At 36.7% G+C, this 16,240-nt stretch overlaps 1 protein-coding gene across 1 annotated transcript; it reads right to left on the reverse strand.

The window, feature by feature from the left end:
- Positions 1 to 4,391: 4,391 nt before the first annotated feature.
- Positions 4,392 to 10,355, reverse strand: LOC131331521 ((-)-germacrene D synthase-like). Its single transcript, XM_058365526.1, has 7 exons — positions 10,098 to 10,355; positions 8,769 to 9,054; positions 7,604 to 7,979; positions 6,965 to 7,186; positions 6,411 to 6,549; positions 6,077 to 6,325; positions 4,392 to 4,969 (listed from the first exon to the last, which is right to left on the reverse strand). Exons 1-7 carry the CDS (start codon positions 10,242 to 10,244, stop codon positions 4,676 to 4,678), a joined length of 1,713 nt encoding a protein of 570 aa, XP_058221509.1. The 5' UTR covers positions 10,245 to 10,355; the 3' UTR covers positions 4,392 to 4,675.
- Positions 10,356 to 16,240: the final 5,885 nt, after the last annotated feature.

Consider the following 16,240-nt stretch of genomic DNA (forward strand, 5'->3'; position numbering starts at 1 on the left):
TAGAGATTGCTCCTAAATCTATGTACTTCGGTGGCTCTTGGTTAATCGTTTTCAATGAAGATTATTTCTTGGAATATAAGAGGATTGGGTAGTAATTAATCTATAAAAAAAAAAAAGATTCCTATCCAAGCTTGTTAAGCATAGGAAGCCTGATGTTTTATATTTATTCAAGAATCAAAATTAGAGAATGTGGAGCAAGCTGTAATTCAGAGAATTTGGGGTAATCCTGATGTGGGCTTCTCTATCTCAAGTTCTGAAGCGGCCTCTGGGGGTCTCTTAACTCCCTGGAACTCTGAAATTTTCAAGCCTCATGCAATAACTTCTCACAAGCACTACATTCTAGTTGAAGGTACTCAAGAAATGGCTTCCAATGTGTTTTCCTGAATATTTATGCTCCCAATGATTCCATCAGTAGAAGGAATCTGTGGATGGAACTTGCCCTCAGCCTAAAAAGTACAGTACATTACAGTTAGCATGGTGTGTAGGTGGGGATTTCAACTCAATAAAATCTATCTCTGAAAGGGTTGGGTGCACTAGGATGGATAGAGACATGAGGTATTTCAATGACTTCATCAATCTCCCCTTACTTGGCAGGAAATTCACTTGGTCTAATTTCCAGGATGTGGAAATTCAAAGCAGAATTGACAGATTTCTTCTTTCTCAAGAGTTTTTGTACAAATTTAATCTCGCCCAATGGGGGCTCCATAGCCTATCTCGGATCACTCCCCCATTATGCTTTCTGAAGACTCCAGGAATTGGAGTCCCAAGCCCTTTAGGTTCCAAGATGCTGGCCTCTCAAATCCCTCTTGCATGTCCTTGGCTAAAGAAATCTGGAACTGTTCAATCGTTCATGGCTGGTCTGGTTTCATGCTCGTGCAAAAACTGAAGGCAGTCAAGGAAAAATTATAAGTGTGGAACAAGGAAGTTTTTGGTGATATCAATGTCAAGCCACTAGTGTAAGAAGAGAAGCTTCATCAGATGAATATTCTTAGTGAAGAAAGGGTTATTACTTCTGAGGAAAAGCTTTCTAAACGATCTCTTAAGAGTGAATTTTGGAAATGCAATAGATTGGCTGAAACATTGTGGAGGCAAAAATCAAGAATTAACTAGTTGAAGCATGGGGACAGAAACACAAATTTTTTTCAAATCATGGCCAATTACAGATTCAAAAGAAACCTCATTGGCTCTATCAAAGTGGAAGGCGTTGTAATTGAAGATCCAATACAGATTAAAGCAGCTGCTGTCAATCATTTTTCCAAAACTTTCAGTTAAGGAATTCAAGCTGAATCTTTTATTGAAGGCTCATTTCCCAGAATACTTTCTCCTACATCAGCTAGCCTTCTGGAACGAGAATTTGCCCCCGAGGAAATTCTTGCTGCAATCAAAGACTGTCATAGCTCAAAGGCTCTAGTGCCTGATGGTTTTAACTTCAGTTTCATCAAAAAAGCTTGGAGTTTTATGAAGGATGATCTGGTTCAATTTTTTAAGGAATTCCATGCTAATGCTAAGCTTGTTAAAGGTATCAACTCTTCCTTCATTCCTAGGCCTCAGCACATGTGTACACGCTCATACGTTATAAACCTTAGGCATCTTGTCCGCCGGAAAGGCTACATCTAGTACCGGATCAATGATTTGAACGAGATGACCCTGGTTTTTTTCAAGCACAGAATCCCCAGGACCAGAAGGAATAGGCTTTTTGCGAATTTTATCCATAACATGTTGACTCATGTAACTCAAGACCGGTCTGAGGTGTTCGTCACGAGATTCCAGTACCTGGAAACGGGTTGAGAAGGCACCGTGCAGACAAAGAGATCCTGAGGAGGGCATTGACGCCGCCTGTAATTCGTAGGCAGAGTAGGCGGTGGTGGAATTTCTGGCTGATGCCAACCCGGCTTTGTAACATGTCAAAGACTTAGATTGCTTTCCCAATTCCTTTCATTATTCGAGGGCCACAAAAATTCAACTAGACATAAACAGGAAGCATAATTCGGGGTTTGTAAATTTGCAAAGATGTTCACAGGACTTGAACATTTTTAGTTGTGTGGATTGACTGATGAACATCACTTTAATTAGCAATGAAGAAAGAAGAATAATGAAGTTAATTAGCTACATTAATTGGATGTCCATATATAAATCATAGGACACTTCTCATCAGATGCACTTGCAAATTCAAAGGGGATGTAAAAGCTTGGTGGCCACAACTCAGTAGTGCAATTGGCATATGCTCGTACATACTTGGAACATAGCCTTCGTGACACCATTTGGCTTCAGTCAAGTATACTACAAGAAAATCGGGATCTAACAACGGTAAAAAACGTTACTAAAAAACACAAAAACCGTTGCTAAAAGCAATACCAACGGTTCACCAACCGTTGTCATGAGATATCCGTTGGTGTAGATGTATAGCAACGGTTTTGACGAGCGTTGGTACAGATTTTTTTTTAGTAACGGTTGCAAGTTTTTTTTTTTAAATCTGGGGTAAAATATGACATGGCAGCCACGTGGCGCATGGAAGGCAACACAATAATTTTGCTCCTCCTGGGAATCGAACCCAAGACCTTGCGTATGCGCGTGCGAGTGCGAACCAGCTGGGCTAGCCCAGCACTTGTATAATATTGAGGGCCTTTTAATATTTATACTATGCAAACCGATTGGGCTAACTTATGTCATTAGAGTTTTATCGATTTATTCTTAATCCCAAATTTTAAATTCGGTTTATACTATACAAATACCTACTTCTTTTTTTTCCGATTGGAACCGTCTATTTTCTACATAGTAAAGATAGCTACGCTTATTCGGACAAATAAACCAAAGTGGCTTATTTTTTGTCCTTATTCAATTTTTTTTTGCATTTGTTAGTTTCTCGTCAATTTTTTTGGGATTAATGCTTCATCATGACGAGAGGAATCTAAAAAGTAAAAAATTTCAATCAAAACTTAATTTTTTTGAATAAAGACAAAAAATAAGCCAATAAGCCAATTTTTTCGTCTTTAGAGTCCGGTTTTTAGTAACGGTTATGGAAAACCGTTGGTATAGTCCGGTTTTTAGTAACGGTTATGGAAAACCGTTGCTATAGTCTTGTAATCTAGTAACGGTTGCATGAAAACCGTTGCTATAGTCCTGTTTCTAGTAATGTTTTGCAAACCGTTGCTAAACACCATCTATACCAACGGTTTTTTCAACCGTTACTAAAAAAACAGTTGGGAGATCCCAAATTTCTTGTAGTCCAACCAAATCTTTCAACTGGAATTTTGATGACAATGAGCTAGCTAGTATTGGGCGAAATTTCATGAATTGGGTACTGCAATGCATGTGATGTTCCTTCCACTCTTTATATGATAGCTAGGATTTGGAGAAAAAGGGCCTAGATAGTTAATTCATGTTTGGCAGAGGGCTTGGACGGCTATAGTCTTACAAAAGAGGACCTGCATGTCAGAACCCCTTAAAAATGCCTTAGCTTACAAGTGCATAAAAATTAAAGCTAGGTGGTCTAATCTTCTAAACTCAACCAAGAACTCTGCATCTCACTAAAAATGCCTTAGCATACAAGTGTATGAGCACTTGTTCTTTGGTTGCCCGTTTTCCATGTGTGAGTGGCAATACTTTTTGGTGAAAAATAGCATCCATAGGCCTTGCTTCTTTTTGCTCAATGAGATCCAGTAGATCAATGTTCATAGGGGTGGTGCTAACCTACAAAGCCTTTTGGTGAAGTTGTCTTTTGTTGCACTTGTTTACCAATTGTGGAGGGAGAGGAATAGGCGCATTTTTCAAGGAATGAGTTCTACTCCAGATTAGATTATTAGTGTAGTTACCTCTAATATTCGTGTAAACTCTTAAATTCCTGTCTATTGTTTTTTTCTTTGGGAAATGCCCCTTTGGTCTTGTTTGTTATGTTGGATTAGGGGTATGCCCCTAATTTGTGTAATGTGGGTGTCTAATAAAATTTTACCTTGCCCCAAAAAAAAAAAAAAAAATCCTAATGGTTCACTAAGTTGTCTTGGTTTAAGATTTAGGTGTTTTCTTCTTCTTAAGGTCTCATGTTGAATTAATTCTCCATGTCAACAACTCATGGAACCGCCTCACCTCCTCGTATAATTGTGTGAAACAAATGACTGTGGGAGGGGCGGGGCTTATTAGTCCGAGTTGCGATACCCTACGATGTTACCAAATAATAATGAGAGCAACAATTTTCTCTCGCCAACTGGGTAACGTATTGCCCCGCCCGCCCCGCCCCCCCGTTTTTTTGATGAGACAATGATCATACTGTTTCCATTTTTCTTGTCAAAACTTTTGACCAAAATAATGGAAAAGCTCCTTGGATTAAAAAATCCGAACAAGTGATCATCATATAAGTAAAATACCCCGAAGACGATTCGGTAGGCGTTTAAACAACAGCAGAGACAACTTTATTTCTGGATGGAATAATCCGTACATTGCACGCAATAAACACGGAGGATCCCTAAACCTAGCTTAAAAAACAACAAAAGCATGCATTCCACTGGTTTATTTGATCAAAACAAGGCCTTTAGAAGCATCTCTAGCTTTAGTTCTTCAAGCAGTACTAGAGCAATCTATAATGAACATACGTGTTCATATGCTTTATTTGACGACATAGAAATCGATACAGATAGGTGTTCATATTACTTGATCTTCGGGCTAAACCTGTTGCAGGATTTCAAATTGGCACATAATCAACGAGTACTGAGGTCACATATTCCTTGAGCTTGGTTTTAGAATGAGTGTAAATATCTCCATCATGGTATATAACATAAACCACTCGTGCAAGATTGAGAACTCGCACGAGGAGAGGCATTGGGGCGGCAGTTGGGTTGAGGCACTCTGAGTTCATGTCTTTCCATGCATTTGTAACTTGCTTTCCAAATTCAACAATTACCTCTTCTTCTGTTACACAATGTTGTTTCATGTAGCATTCAACTGCTGAGGCTACATGACCTCTCTTTTGCTCAAACTGTAATTGCACCATCACACAAATGTGTTAGCATGATTAAAATGCAGTATGTACTCCTATAAAAACTCCTCCTCATGTTTTTATTCATTGATAGCCTTTGAATCTCGAATCTTGAGACTTTTTTTTTAATAGCAAAGAAAATTTATTAATCTTTGAAAATAGATCGAATCTCGAGACTTGATCATGTGTCATGAGACTCATGACAATTTGTTAGGACATGAGTTACTTGGGTATAAAGGATCAAGTAGATATGCAACCTCTTTCCAGAAAGTTCCAGGCATGATTATATTACAAAGATTGACATTCACTAGAACATAGGCATATAAATATGTGCTGAATAATGACATTTTTCCTTGAGCTTGCACAACCTTGCTCCTAACTTTTGTTGTTCCTTTAAAAAATCGCCGGTAAAAGTCTTTAAAAAAATAGTCCCGGAAAAACCGCCGTTTTAGAGCAATTATTTCTGGCGGTCTTATTAATGCCGTTAAAAGTGTCTTTTAATGACAGTTATTTAATGTGATTAATAAAACTGCCAACAAAGCCAAAATTTGGTGTAGTGCTTGTATAACATTGACCCTGATATTAAAAAGCTGATTCTCGTGACTCCAACTCACACTGTTACATTAAAGGCAGCTTTATTTTGCCCCTGCTACATAAGTTAAAGGCGCCAAAATGATCCTCTCTTTTGGCAATAGAAAAACGGACCGTACTTCGATTATGTTTTGCCTGAATCATATAGGAAATTGATTTTGGCGCTCCACTTTTATACGCAGGCGCTCCACTTTGCACTGGTTCCAAAATCATCCTTTTATATAAGAGCTCTTCTTTTCTTTCCATAACTAAGGCAGTAGTCATTTACCAAAAAAAAAAAAAAAACTAAGGCAGTAAAATCCTCAATGTGAAAGACTCCAGTTGACAGACTTCAAACCGACTCTTAAAACATCTTTTTTCCCAATAAATGCATAAGTATAAATTCTTTTTAATTGTATATTAATTATGATTAATGTATCTTATGATATACAATACGTATATATCTCGATACCATTTATAAAATGTAAAAAACGATACACGATACGTATCCCAATTTGAAAACACATTCTATCTTACCTCGTGGCCTACCACATCATCCATGAGCCTGCCTACCACTGATGCACCTTGAACAATTAAAGGATCAGTATACAGCCAATCAAGGGCCTCTTTGGTCGCCAACTCTCCCATTCCAAGAAGGAAAGTGATTGCAAGCGCTTGTTGACCACCGCTCAATATTGCAGTTGGCATATACTCTTCGAAACTTGGAACATAGCCTTCGTGGTACCATTTGGCTTCAGCCAAGAATCCTCTGGTCATATCTTTCACCTGGAATTTCGAAGACAATGAGTGAATATTGGACGGAATTTCAATATTTTTACTAATAAAACAAGTAAGTTATTTCGAGGCTAACTGCGGATTTTGCATAGTCGATTGCATATAATTTTCCTTGCTTGGCCATTTCTTCATCAATCATGTTGTAAGCATCCAAAACTGCTTGATAAACAAGTTTCATGTAGTCCGGAAGTTGATCCATGGAACTAACTTCCCACCTGAAAATAAAATAGGTTATGGGAAATGACTAAGGGGTATGGTGATTGCTGTGGAAGCCGATTTAGATAAAACTTTAGATTACGATTAATAAGTTATGACTGGAACTAGTACTGTTAACTGAAAAAAACGGAAATCAACTTTTTAGTAGCTTACAATCTAAAATCTGGACCTAAAATTAAGCACCTCAAACTGAGTTTTTAATGTGTGATATGAAGGACTAAAAGACAATTTTTTGACAGCATTTATAAGAAGGTAGTAGAGTAAAAAAAACATTTTTCTACGACGCAAATTCTATCACAAATTCAAGATTCAAACACAGTCTTAAAATCTCAACTTGAACATTCCACAAAGGTTCTGATTCTTATAAAAGGTAAAATCAAAAATTAAGATCACGAGGGAGAGTGGGAATTTAACCTTTGAATTGCCTCATTGAAAAGCACAAGTTCTTCGATGGTAGCCTGGCTAGCATCATAGATGTCATCAATAATCGAAACCAAACAAATCATTTTGGTTAGAATTCTTCTAGCAAGAACATATTGAGGCTCAAAGTACACTCCCAATGTCCAAAAGTACAACTCCACTACTCTGTCTCTTGCAAATGATAGTTTCCTTGCAACATCCAATTCTTTCCACCAGCTAAACAAAAAATTGAACCATGAAAAATATAAGATCATCCAATCCAATGTATTAATGCCCTGTTTTGGATATGTATAGAAAACAAATTCTTCTCGACTGTACTAGTATTTTCCTTCTTCTTCTATTAGGCAAATTTTCATTTTCTTTTTCAATTCATCTCAATTGGAGGACTGAATGAACTTTACCTCAACTACAAGTTTCAAATCTATCTCATTTGTTACGAGGAAATCAATCGGTCCTATAGGAGTGGAGAATTGAGAGGGGTAGGGGGTGGAATGATTTTGTAAAATTGTATTTTTTTTCTTTTCAAATATTATGAATTTCCTTATGAAGATGAACCGATAATGTAGCATTTTTTTGAAATGCCAAAAAGAAGAGTTTCTAGAGAGGCTTATTAAACAAGTTGTATTATACCACCTTGTGATTTCGCTTAACTCCTTCTGGTGCAATTTCTGCAATAAGTTGAAATCCAATTTTGCAAAATCCAATAGAATTTTATTGTGGGAATCATCTTTTTGATAGAAGGAAATATAATGCCTTGACTCAAGCCTTGTCAAGCCCTTGTGGATGGGCTGATATAGAGCATGAACTACTTGTGCTGCGATTGGATTATTGCTCAAGTTCGGTAGTGCAGAATTGAGGTGAGTGGTGGTAAATTCCATTGCTTCATCTAGTATATCTTCGTGATGTACACTCAAAAATGTAGCTTCGTACAAGCTCAATAATCCTCTCACATCACCAATCAAGGATTCCTTAAATTTTCCTTCATTGTCCTTGAGTTTGTTGAATACATCTGCGTAAACCATTCAGGAACATGATCAATGCATAGCAATATGTTAGAAATATGAAAATTATCAGCAATTGTAACAAGAATCAGTAGTTGCAGCTTCAGAAACTTTCATGAAAGTAGTCATAAAGGCAATTATTTTTCCCAAACTAGAGAGGAAATATAAAACAGTATTTATGGTGTCTATTTTAAGGGACGATATAGTATATGACTATGTCCTATGCGACATATTATGTCCCTTTCGACTATCGGTATTTAGTAGTAGTTAAAAAGTGCATTAATAAAATCTTCCTTTTGCCGAAAAAAAAAAATTCACAAGAAACAGACTAAGTAATAACTAATATGTTTTCATGTTTCCATAAAAAGAAAACATTTTGGATAACCAAGCTCCTTTTATCGTAATGTATTCGTTTTTTTTTTGGCAGTTCTGTGTCCTATTTTTTGATACACCTATCTCGAATGAACATAGACAAAGCCCCCATGAAAAATTGTGTAGGGAATAAAAAGGGACTATAGATGGAAATCTGTTTCTTTAATGATAAAATGAAATTTATTTGTTTCAGTTCTTGTTGCTTATTACTCCGTAATTATAAAAAACTGAGGCTTAAGGGTAAGTTGAGTTCTAGCGATAACAGCACTTAAACAGTATATATGCATTCCCTATAGCTCTCTCGTTTTTTTTTTTCTTCTATTGATCATTCTCGATTTCATTGTTTATCTTTAATAACAATGTAATTTCCGTCGCCGATAAAATAATCACTTTTCTTAACCGTACAAGAGACGAAGGTGACTTACCACAAGATACAGGATATCCGTGTTGTCTCAGTAATCGAAACGAGAGAGCAGTAATGTAAAGATCCTCATCATCGTTGACATATTTGTGACCACTTTGATGATAGGTTTCATATATTTGATGTAAGCCTTGGTCAATCTCTGTTTCAAATTGGTAGGCCACGCCTAGGCGTTGGATTACATCAATAAGGTCTAGCTGTTGTGAACAATCACCATTTGCTTCCACTAGCTGCTTTATCACATTTTCTTTAAGCTGTTGATGATTTTGCTTCATGTTGATATCCACTTCCTGCCAAAATTTTAAAAAAAAAAAAAATATAACCATGTATTAACATTATTATGTGGACTAGAACATTAGAACTGTTGGTTTAACGGTTGCATAATTGCACTTAGGTGTGGTGGGATTGTGAGTTCAACTTTTATGAAAAAATAAAATACATTTGTTGATGGTTTGGAATTGTATGTATTGATTCGTCTCACAAAGCAGTACTTATTTTGTTTCTTATCTTCATCATCTGACACCTGAAATGTTTATTTTTATTACTTTTTATGAAATTAAAATTTATTTTTATTACCTCAAGAAAGTAATTCTAATCTAGGATTTGTGTGAGAACCGAAATTAAAATGAAAACTACATGACCTAGAATACTTGCTTTTCCAAGCTTGGCCTTTAAACTACATGACCTAGAATACTTGCTTTTCCAAGCTTGGCCTTTAAAATTGAACGCTATCAAAATCGTTTTCCTAACCGGGCGAGCCCATCACACACAAATTATAATCTAGCTGAGCTTGAATAGCATTTTATTTCTTATATATTACTCATCTGCCATGTTTAGCTTTTCTAATTTTGTCAATTTCAATAGGATAGTGGTTTTCACACTCCCTTTTTTTATAGCCACATTCCTTCTTCTTCTTTTTTTGTCTTTTTGTGATATGAATTTATAATATTGTCATTTCAAACGTGAAAGAGTGAATCTCCACAATGGCTATTTGGCCATTAAAAGAGAGCATGATTACAAATAAAAAAAAAAGAAGAGTGAAAATCAATTACCTTTCGATACCCAATTTGCTTTCATTGAAACGCAAAGAAGTCCAAAATTATTGGTCCATTTTAAATACTCAAATAACAAAACTCTTTAGTATTCCCTTAATTTCCACCTTTCTCTATATGGCCATTGAAGTAACAGACCAAATGTGAATTAAAATTAATTTACACTATTAGAAGGCTGGAATGATGTGGAGAGTATATACTAGTACGTACTGCGTGATTTTCATTTAAATCTTATCGAAAATAGATATTCGTTCAAAGAAAAATAATACAAATAATTTTACCATGTCAGCAGAAGCGTAGGCAAGGAAATGATCTCCCCAAACACTAGGATGAAAAACTGATTCTGGGTGACGTAGTGCAACCTGAACGGGTGGCGGTGCCTTACTTGATGAGGTTAATAATGCAGTTGGGATAGAAGAGAATGCCATTTTCGTGTGTTGGGTGGCTGTGAAACGGGAAGGAATAATAGAAGGGGAATGAACCAGAAAATTGGAATTGGAAGGAATAAGAGAAGATCAACAGTCTCTAATCCTTTCCACCCTCTGAGTAATGGTGTAGAATAAAGAGCAACATTGCTTGCTATTTATAGACGACTAGATTCTGTTGGGAATGCAAACCTTCACGAGGCATTCTTGCAAAGTACTCTTATTTTCTAAAATTCAGCTTTGAAGTAGAGTAGGGCACAAGTTATTTTTTTTTAAGAGAATGTTGGAGTTGAAACGGCTAGGAAAATGGAGGACAGAGAAGAGAAAAGTAAAAGGGCAATTTTTTTTATCGATAAAAGTAACATTTTATTAAGGAAAAGAGGAAATGACATTTTGGTCTTTTTTTTTTTGATAAGCAAGGGCATTTTGGTCTTAGTAGATCAAGTTTCTCCCTCATTAACTTCTTTCACTATTTCCTATGATCAGATAGTACGGTACATAAAAAAAAATATGAAAGGATCATATCTGCATGCCCGGGCCTAGGGCCTCCAATTAGAGGCCCAAACTTGGGGCCCCATTTTGGTAAACATGTTATAGTTTTGGGCCAACATTTTGGAAATGGTAGGTATAAGTGGGAATTGGAGAATAGAATATCTTAAAACAAGTGTCAATCGCATGGGTTATGTCTGTGCACTTGAGGTGGTGATGTAGGGTGTGTGCAATGGCTAAGTTAAAGGAAATGATAGGTATAAGTGGGAACGATAATTCTAATACCACATACACTTACACACCAAAATACACACCCACACTCACATGAGTGGTGGGTCCCACACACACTAACACCTCAAGTGTGTGTGGGATCCACCACTCATGTGAGTGTGGGTGTGTAAGTGTATGTGGTGCTAGCAAGGTTGAAGTGGGAATTAGAGAATAGAATATCTTAAAACAAGTGTTAATCGTGTGGGTTACGTGTGTGCATGTGAGGTGTTGATGTAGGGTGTGTGGAATGGATAAGTTTTGCCTCTTGTGAGAAGAGAGAATAGAACAAAATAAAGGGAAGACAAACTAAAGGTTGTTAGGAAGGGATAAGACTTAACCTCTTGGATCTCTTCTTGAGGAACTTGGAAAATTAAAAGAGATAGAATAAGGTTCTATCACTTTCTTGTTTTTGGAAAGATTACGTTGATGCTATAGGTTATGTTGGTAAGTGCATGCCCTTGGCTATGAGGTTTGGGAATGATGTTAGATAGTTGGAAGGGATGAATGATAATTTACTAAAATTTAATATGAGGACTTTTGAGATGTTACAAATTGGTATCAGAGCCTAGGTTTTATGATTTTGCAGACTGTCCAAGGGTTAAAACTTAGGACGACGACCTGTGGTTTAGCATTATTGGATCGTGTGTATATTGCGTTGTGTGTATTAGACTTTACAGAATAGATTATAGAGAATCATAAAGATGAGGAACAAATTATAGAGATTATAGAGAAAGAAGGGGAACAGATTATAGAGAAAGATCGATGAGGAACTTGGAAAATTAAAAGAGATAGAATAAGGTTCTATCACTTTCTTGTTTTTGGAAAGATTACATTGATGCTATAGGTTATGTTGGTAAGTGCATGCCCTTGGCTATGAGGTCTGGGAATGATGTCAGATAGTTGGAAAGGATGAATGATAATTACTATAATTTAATATGAGGACTTTTGGGATGTTACAAATTGGTATAAGAGCCTAGGTTTTATGATTATGTAGATTGTCCAAGGGTTAACTTAAGACGACGACCTGTGGTTTAGCAATATTGGATCGTGTGTATATTGCGTTGTGTATTAGACTTTACAGATGGAAAGTTTTCTTCCGCGAAGTTTTGGTAAGTGGTTTTTTGTTAGTGAACTGGACTTGATTGTTAAAAAAAAAAAAGTATTTTTCTGATCATGGACTCCTAGTTTAACAATAATTCTACTACTGCGGATGGTGGAGCTGATATTTAAATCATATGGATGATAGTTTCAGTTAGTAGTTGAATTTTGTTAAGAACTGTCATTATGTGGTGACAGAGGTTGGAAGGAATACCTATAGCCTTTAGGAATTGGATTGAGAAGTATTGACTTATAGCTACCTCTAGTTGTGATAAAAAAAAATGGTTTTTATTCTTCAGTTTTTGTTTACATAACGTCACATACTTCAGTTTGGAAGCTATGTGCAGGCTCAGTAAGGGGAAAAGGGTGAGTAATCTGTGCAGCCTCAGGATTTGGGTCTTGGTCTCGGCATATGTGCTGCTCTTCTTGATCTGTTAATCTTTGTACGTTGTTCAGAGATCATGAGCGGATGGAGATTATTTCTTTTCGTTTTGTTTCACTCATATAGAATAATGTCTGATTTTCTAGCTTTCGATTTACTTGATTTGCTTCGAGAGAAAGAACCCCAAAACTGAGTTACGAGAAGAGGTCCTTCACTGGGACTAATTAAATGATTGGTTATTAACTGAATGGTTTGTGGAACGTGGAAAATGAATACATTGATTTAATATGAGGTGCAAGGGTGAAAGAGCTTTGCTGTGGTGGGTTGAAGGTGGCCAACAATAATGTCTCAATGAGCATATATATATTGGTCAAGCGGAAGTTCATAGATATTAAAACAGAACGAAGACAAGCATCAGAAGTTCTAGGAGTTCGGGTACGAGTTATAGTTACAAGTCAAAGAAACCTAAACTAGTCAAGGATCTGCCTGATGTTTAGGCAGTCCCGAATGGACATAGGAGCTTGAGCAAGAACAATAAGATTGTCATTTTGTTCAGCACCAATTCTAGCAAGGTGATCCGTGCAATGATTTGGTTCTTTGTAAATATGGGTGAGCCTTGACCCTGTTTGCTGTAGGAGCATCTTTGCATCATTGATTAGAATGCTTTGGGGATGGTTCCCTGGAGTCCCTTCATTAATAAGCTTGACTGCCACGAGAGAGTCAGATTCTATGTCCACATTCACCATCCCTTTCTCAAGAATAATAGTGGGCCCTCTGTAGATACTCCATATTTCTGCTGCCGTACTTGAATCTGCATTTATCTTGCCATAGAATCCCAAAATCCAGGTGCCATTGTTGTCCTGAAATATCCCTCCTAGACCAGTATTTCTTTTAGCACTATACTAGCAACCATCAACATTCAGTTTGGCAATCCCTGCACATGGGGGTACCCATTTTGTTAGTTTGGAATTCCGAAGATCAGGCATAAGGGGGGATTTGAAAGCCTCCGCAATCTCAATGACTACCCTTGGAACTAGCAGAGGTATTGTTATCCAAATTATCAAAACTCTTTTTGTTTCTATCTTTCCAGATTTGCCAAATAGAGGTAATGAATAAAATGTTGCAAGGAATTAGTCTTAGAACTAATTCCAATAAGTTTGGTTTTCCGAAGGTTTTCCCCACACCAATCCATAATGGAGGAGTCCAAATTCCCTCTCATGCTCTGTCCCAAAAGCAGTAGCCCCCCAAAGGTCCACTGCTTTGAAACACACTCTAAATAAATGATTAATGTCTTCAGGACCATCATTACACCTAGGACAGGAGTCCTGGGTAGTCATGCCACGCTGGGCACGAAGTTGGTTGGTAGGGAGCTTGTTGTGAAAAATAGTCCAAATAAAGGTTTTAAGTTTTTCTAGAAGCATATGTGCAAGAGGTGAACATGTTTCTTCAAAGAAGGCTAGGCAGACCAGTAGGAACTCTCCACGCTTTTAACATTAATATTTCAGCAGTTTTGTTGTATTGTAAAATGTAATATGAATATAATGATCTGTGGTATGATTCCAGGATGGTTTGGGAGTTCGGCTTGCATATGGGTTCATATGATGCTATAAATGTTGGCCTAAATGGCATGGTACATAGCCTTTGTGGCGTGGCCTTCGTGGTGTGGTGTATAGTCTTAGTGGCACGGCCTTAGTGGTGTTATAAGTATTGCCTTAGTGGCATTGCCTTAGAGACGTGATTATGAATATTGTGTTATTGGCATTATGAGTATTATCTTGGTTATAGCCAAGGCAGAGGTGCCTAAATGAGAAGAGATTCCGGCCCGAGGTGCCAATGCCTGCCAGATTTGCGGCTGAGTGAGGCCCGAGGTGCCTATATTTGTTAGATACAAGAGTCCAGCTCCAGGTGCCGATGGTTGGGCCCGAGGGGCCAGTGCGTTATATATTGCATTAATTGCAGAAAAGGCACGTTGGTGCGTGCGTTAGTTTGGCGAATTAATAGGTGTGGATGGTATGGTGTTCTTTTGAGTGAGTCACTGCTAACAATGAATGTTGTTTGAGTATTCTTGTTGCCAGTGTGTGGCATGTGCAAGCTTTTTGTAAGAGTATGTGGTAAAAGCATGTAAGTTTGATTGTGGAGTGTGGAGGCCGAAGAGAGTCGAATTTTGAGGACAAATTTTTTTTTTAAATGGTGGGAGAATTGTAATATCCGAATTTTGAATACTGCGATTATTTATGCAAAAAGTGGGTGTCTGGTCTTCTTTAAATCCAATTACTCGTATTAACGGAAATGGTAAGGTATAAGTGGGAATTGGAGAATATAGAATATCTTAAAACAAGTGTCAATCGTGTGGGTTATGTGTGTGCACATGAGGTGGTGATGTAGGGTGTGTGCAATGGATAAGTTAAAGGAAATGGTAGGTATAAGTGGGAATTGGAGAATAGAATATCTTAAAACAAGTGTCAATTGTATGGATTATGTATGTGCACGCGTGAGGTGGTGATGTAGGACTAAAGGTTGTTAGGAAGGCACAAGAGTACTTAACCTCTAGGAACTCTTCTTGGGGAGAAATTATTCGTTGCCCTTGGGGCAACATACAGGTGGTGCCTTCCACCAATTAGAATTTGCCCAACTGAATTTGTGTCAGACTTCTGCCGGGGGAGGAGAAATTATTCATTGCCCAAACGGATTAAAATTTAAATTTGGAACACTGACACACGTTTTTCTCTCCCACTACACACAGCCTTCTCTCTAAAAAGTGTTCCAAATTTCAATCGTTTGAATGGGTGAGAAGATTTTATTTTTCTAATCATTTAATTCTAAAGGGTCATAATTAAATTTTGACTCTAGGGCTCTCGTTGGTTAGTCCTAAGAGATATTTGATTCTACGACTTTCTTATTTCATTTTTCAACCTGCAGTTTATATATTAAAAAATATGATTAAAAAATTAAGTGCTCCAAATTTCAATCCGTTTGAATAGGTGAGAAGATTTTATTTTTCTAATCATTTAATTCTAAAGGGTCATAATTAAATTTTGACTATAGGGCTCTCGTTGATTAACCCTAAGAAAGTCGTAGAATCAAATATCTCTTAGGACTGACCAACGAGAGCCCTAGAGTCAAAATTTAATTATGACCCCTTAGAATTAAATGATTAAAAAAATAAAATCTTCTCACCCATTCAAACGGATTGAAATTTGGAGCACTTAATTTTTCAACATGCAGTTTATATATTAAAAAATATGGTTAAAAAATTAAGTACTCCAAATTTCAATCCGTTTGAATAGGTGAGAAGATTTTATTTTTCTAATCATTTAATTCTAAAGGGTCATAATTAAATTTTGATTATAGGGCTCTCGTTGATTAACCCTAAGAAAGTCGTAGAATCAAATATCTCTTAGGACTGACCAACGAGAGCCCTAGAGTCAAAATTTAATTATGACCCCTTAGAATTAAATGATTAGAAAAATAAAATCTTCTCACCCATTTAAACGGATTGAAATTTGGAGCACTTAATTTTTCAATCTGCAGTTTATATATTAAAAAATATGGTTAAAAAATTAAGTACTCCAAATTTCAATCCGTTTGAATAGGTGAGAAGATTTTATTTTTCTAATCATTTAATTCTAAAGGGTCATAATTAAATTTTGACTATAGGGCTCTCGTTGATTAACCCTAAGAAAGTCGTAGAATCAAATATCTCTTAGGACTAACCAACGAGAGCCCTATAGTCAAAATTTAATTATGACCCTTTAGAATT

Source organism: Rhododendron vialii, chromosome 6a (genome assembly GCF_030253575.1).
Source record: "Rhododendron vialii isolate Sample 1 chromosome 6a, ASM3025357v1".
NCBI classification, from domain to species: domain Eukaryota; kingdom Viridiplantae; phylum Streptophyta; class Magnoliopsida; order Ericales; family Ericaceae; genus Rhododendron; species Rhododendron vialii.

Bases quoted from the DNA above. Each gene is read 5' to 3' on its own strand.
- LOC131331521 (XM_058365526.1), bottom strand. From the start codon at position 10,244: ATGGCATTCTCTTCTATCCCAACTGCATTATTAACCTCATCAAGTAAG. The intron at 9,055-10,097 runs GTAAAATTATTT...AAATTTTGGCAG, and splicing joins CCTACGCTTCTGCTGACATG to GAAGTGGATATCAACATGAA. The intron at 7,187-7,603 runs GTGGTATAATAC...TTTTTTGTTTAG, and splicing joins GAGTTAAGCGAAATCACAAG to CTGGTGGAAAGAATTGGATG.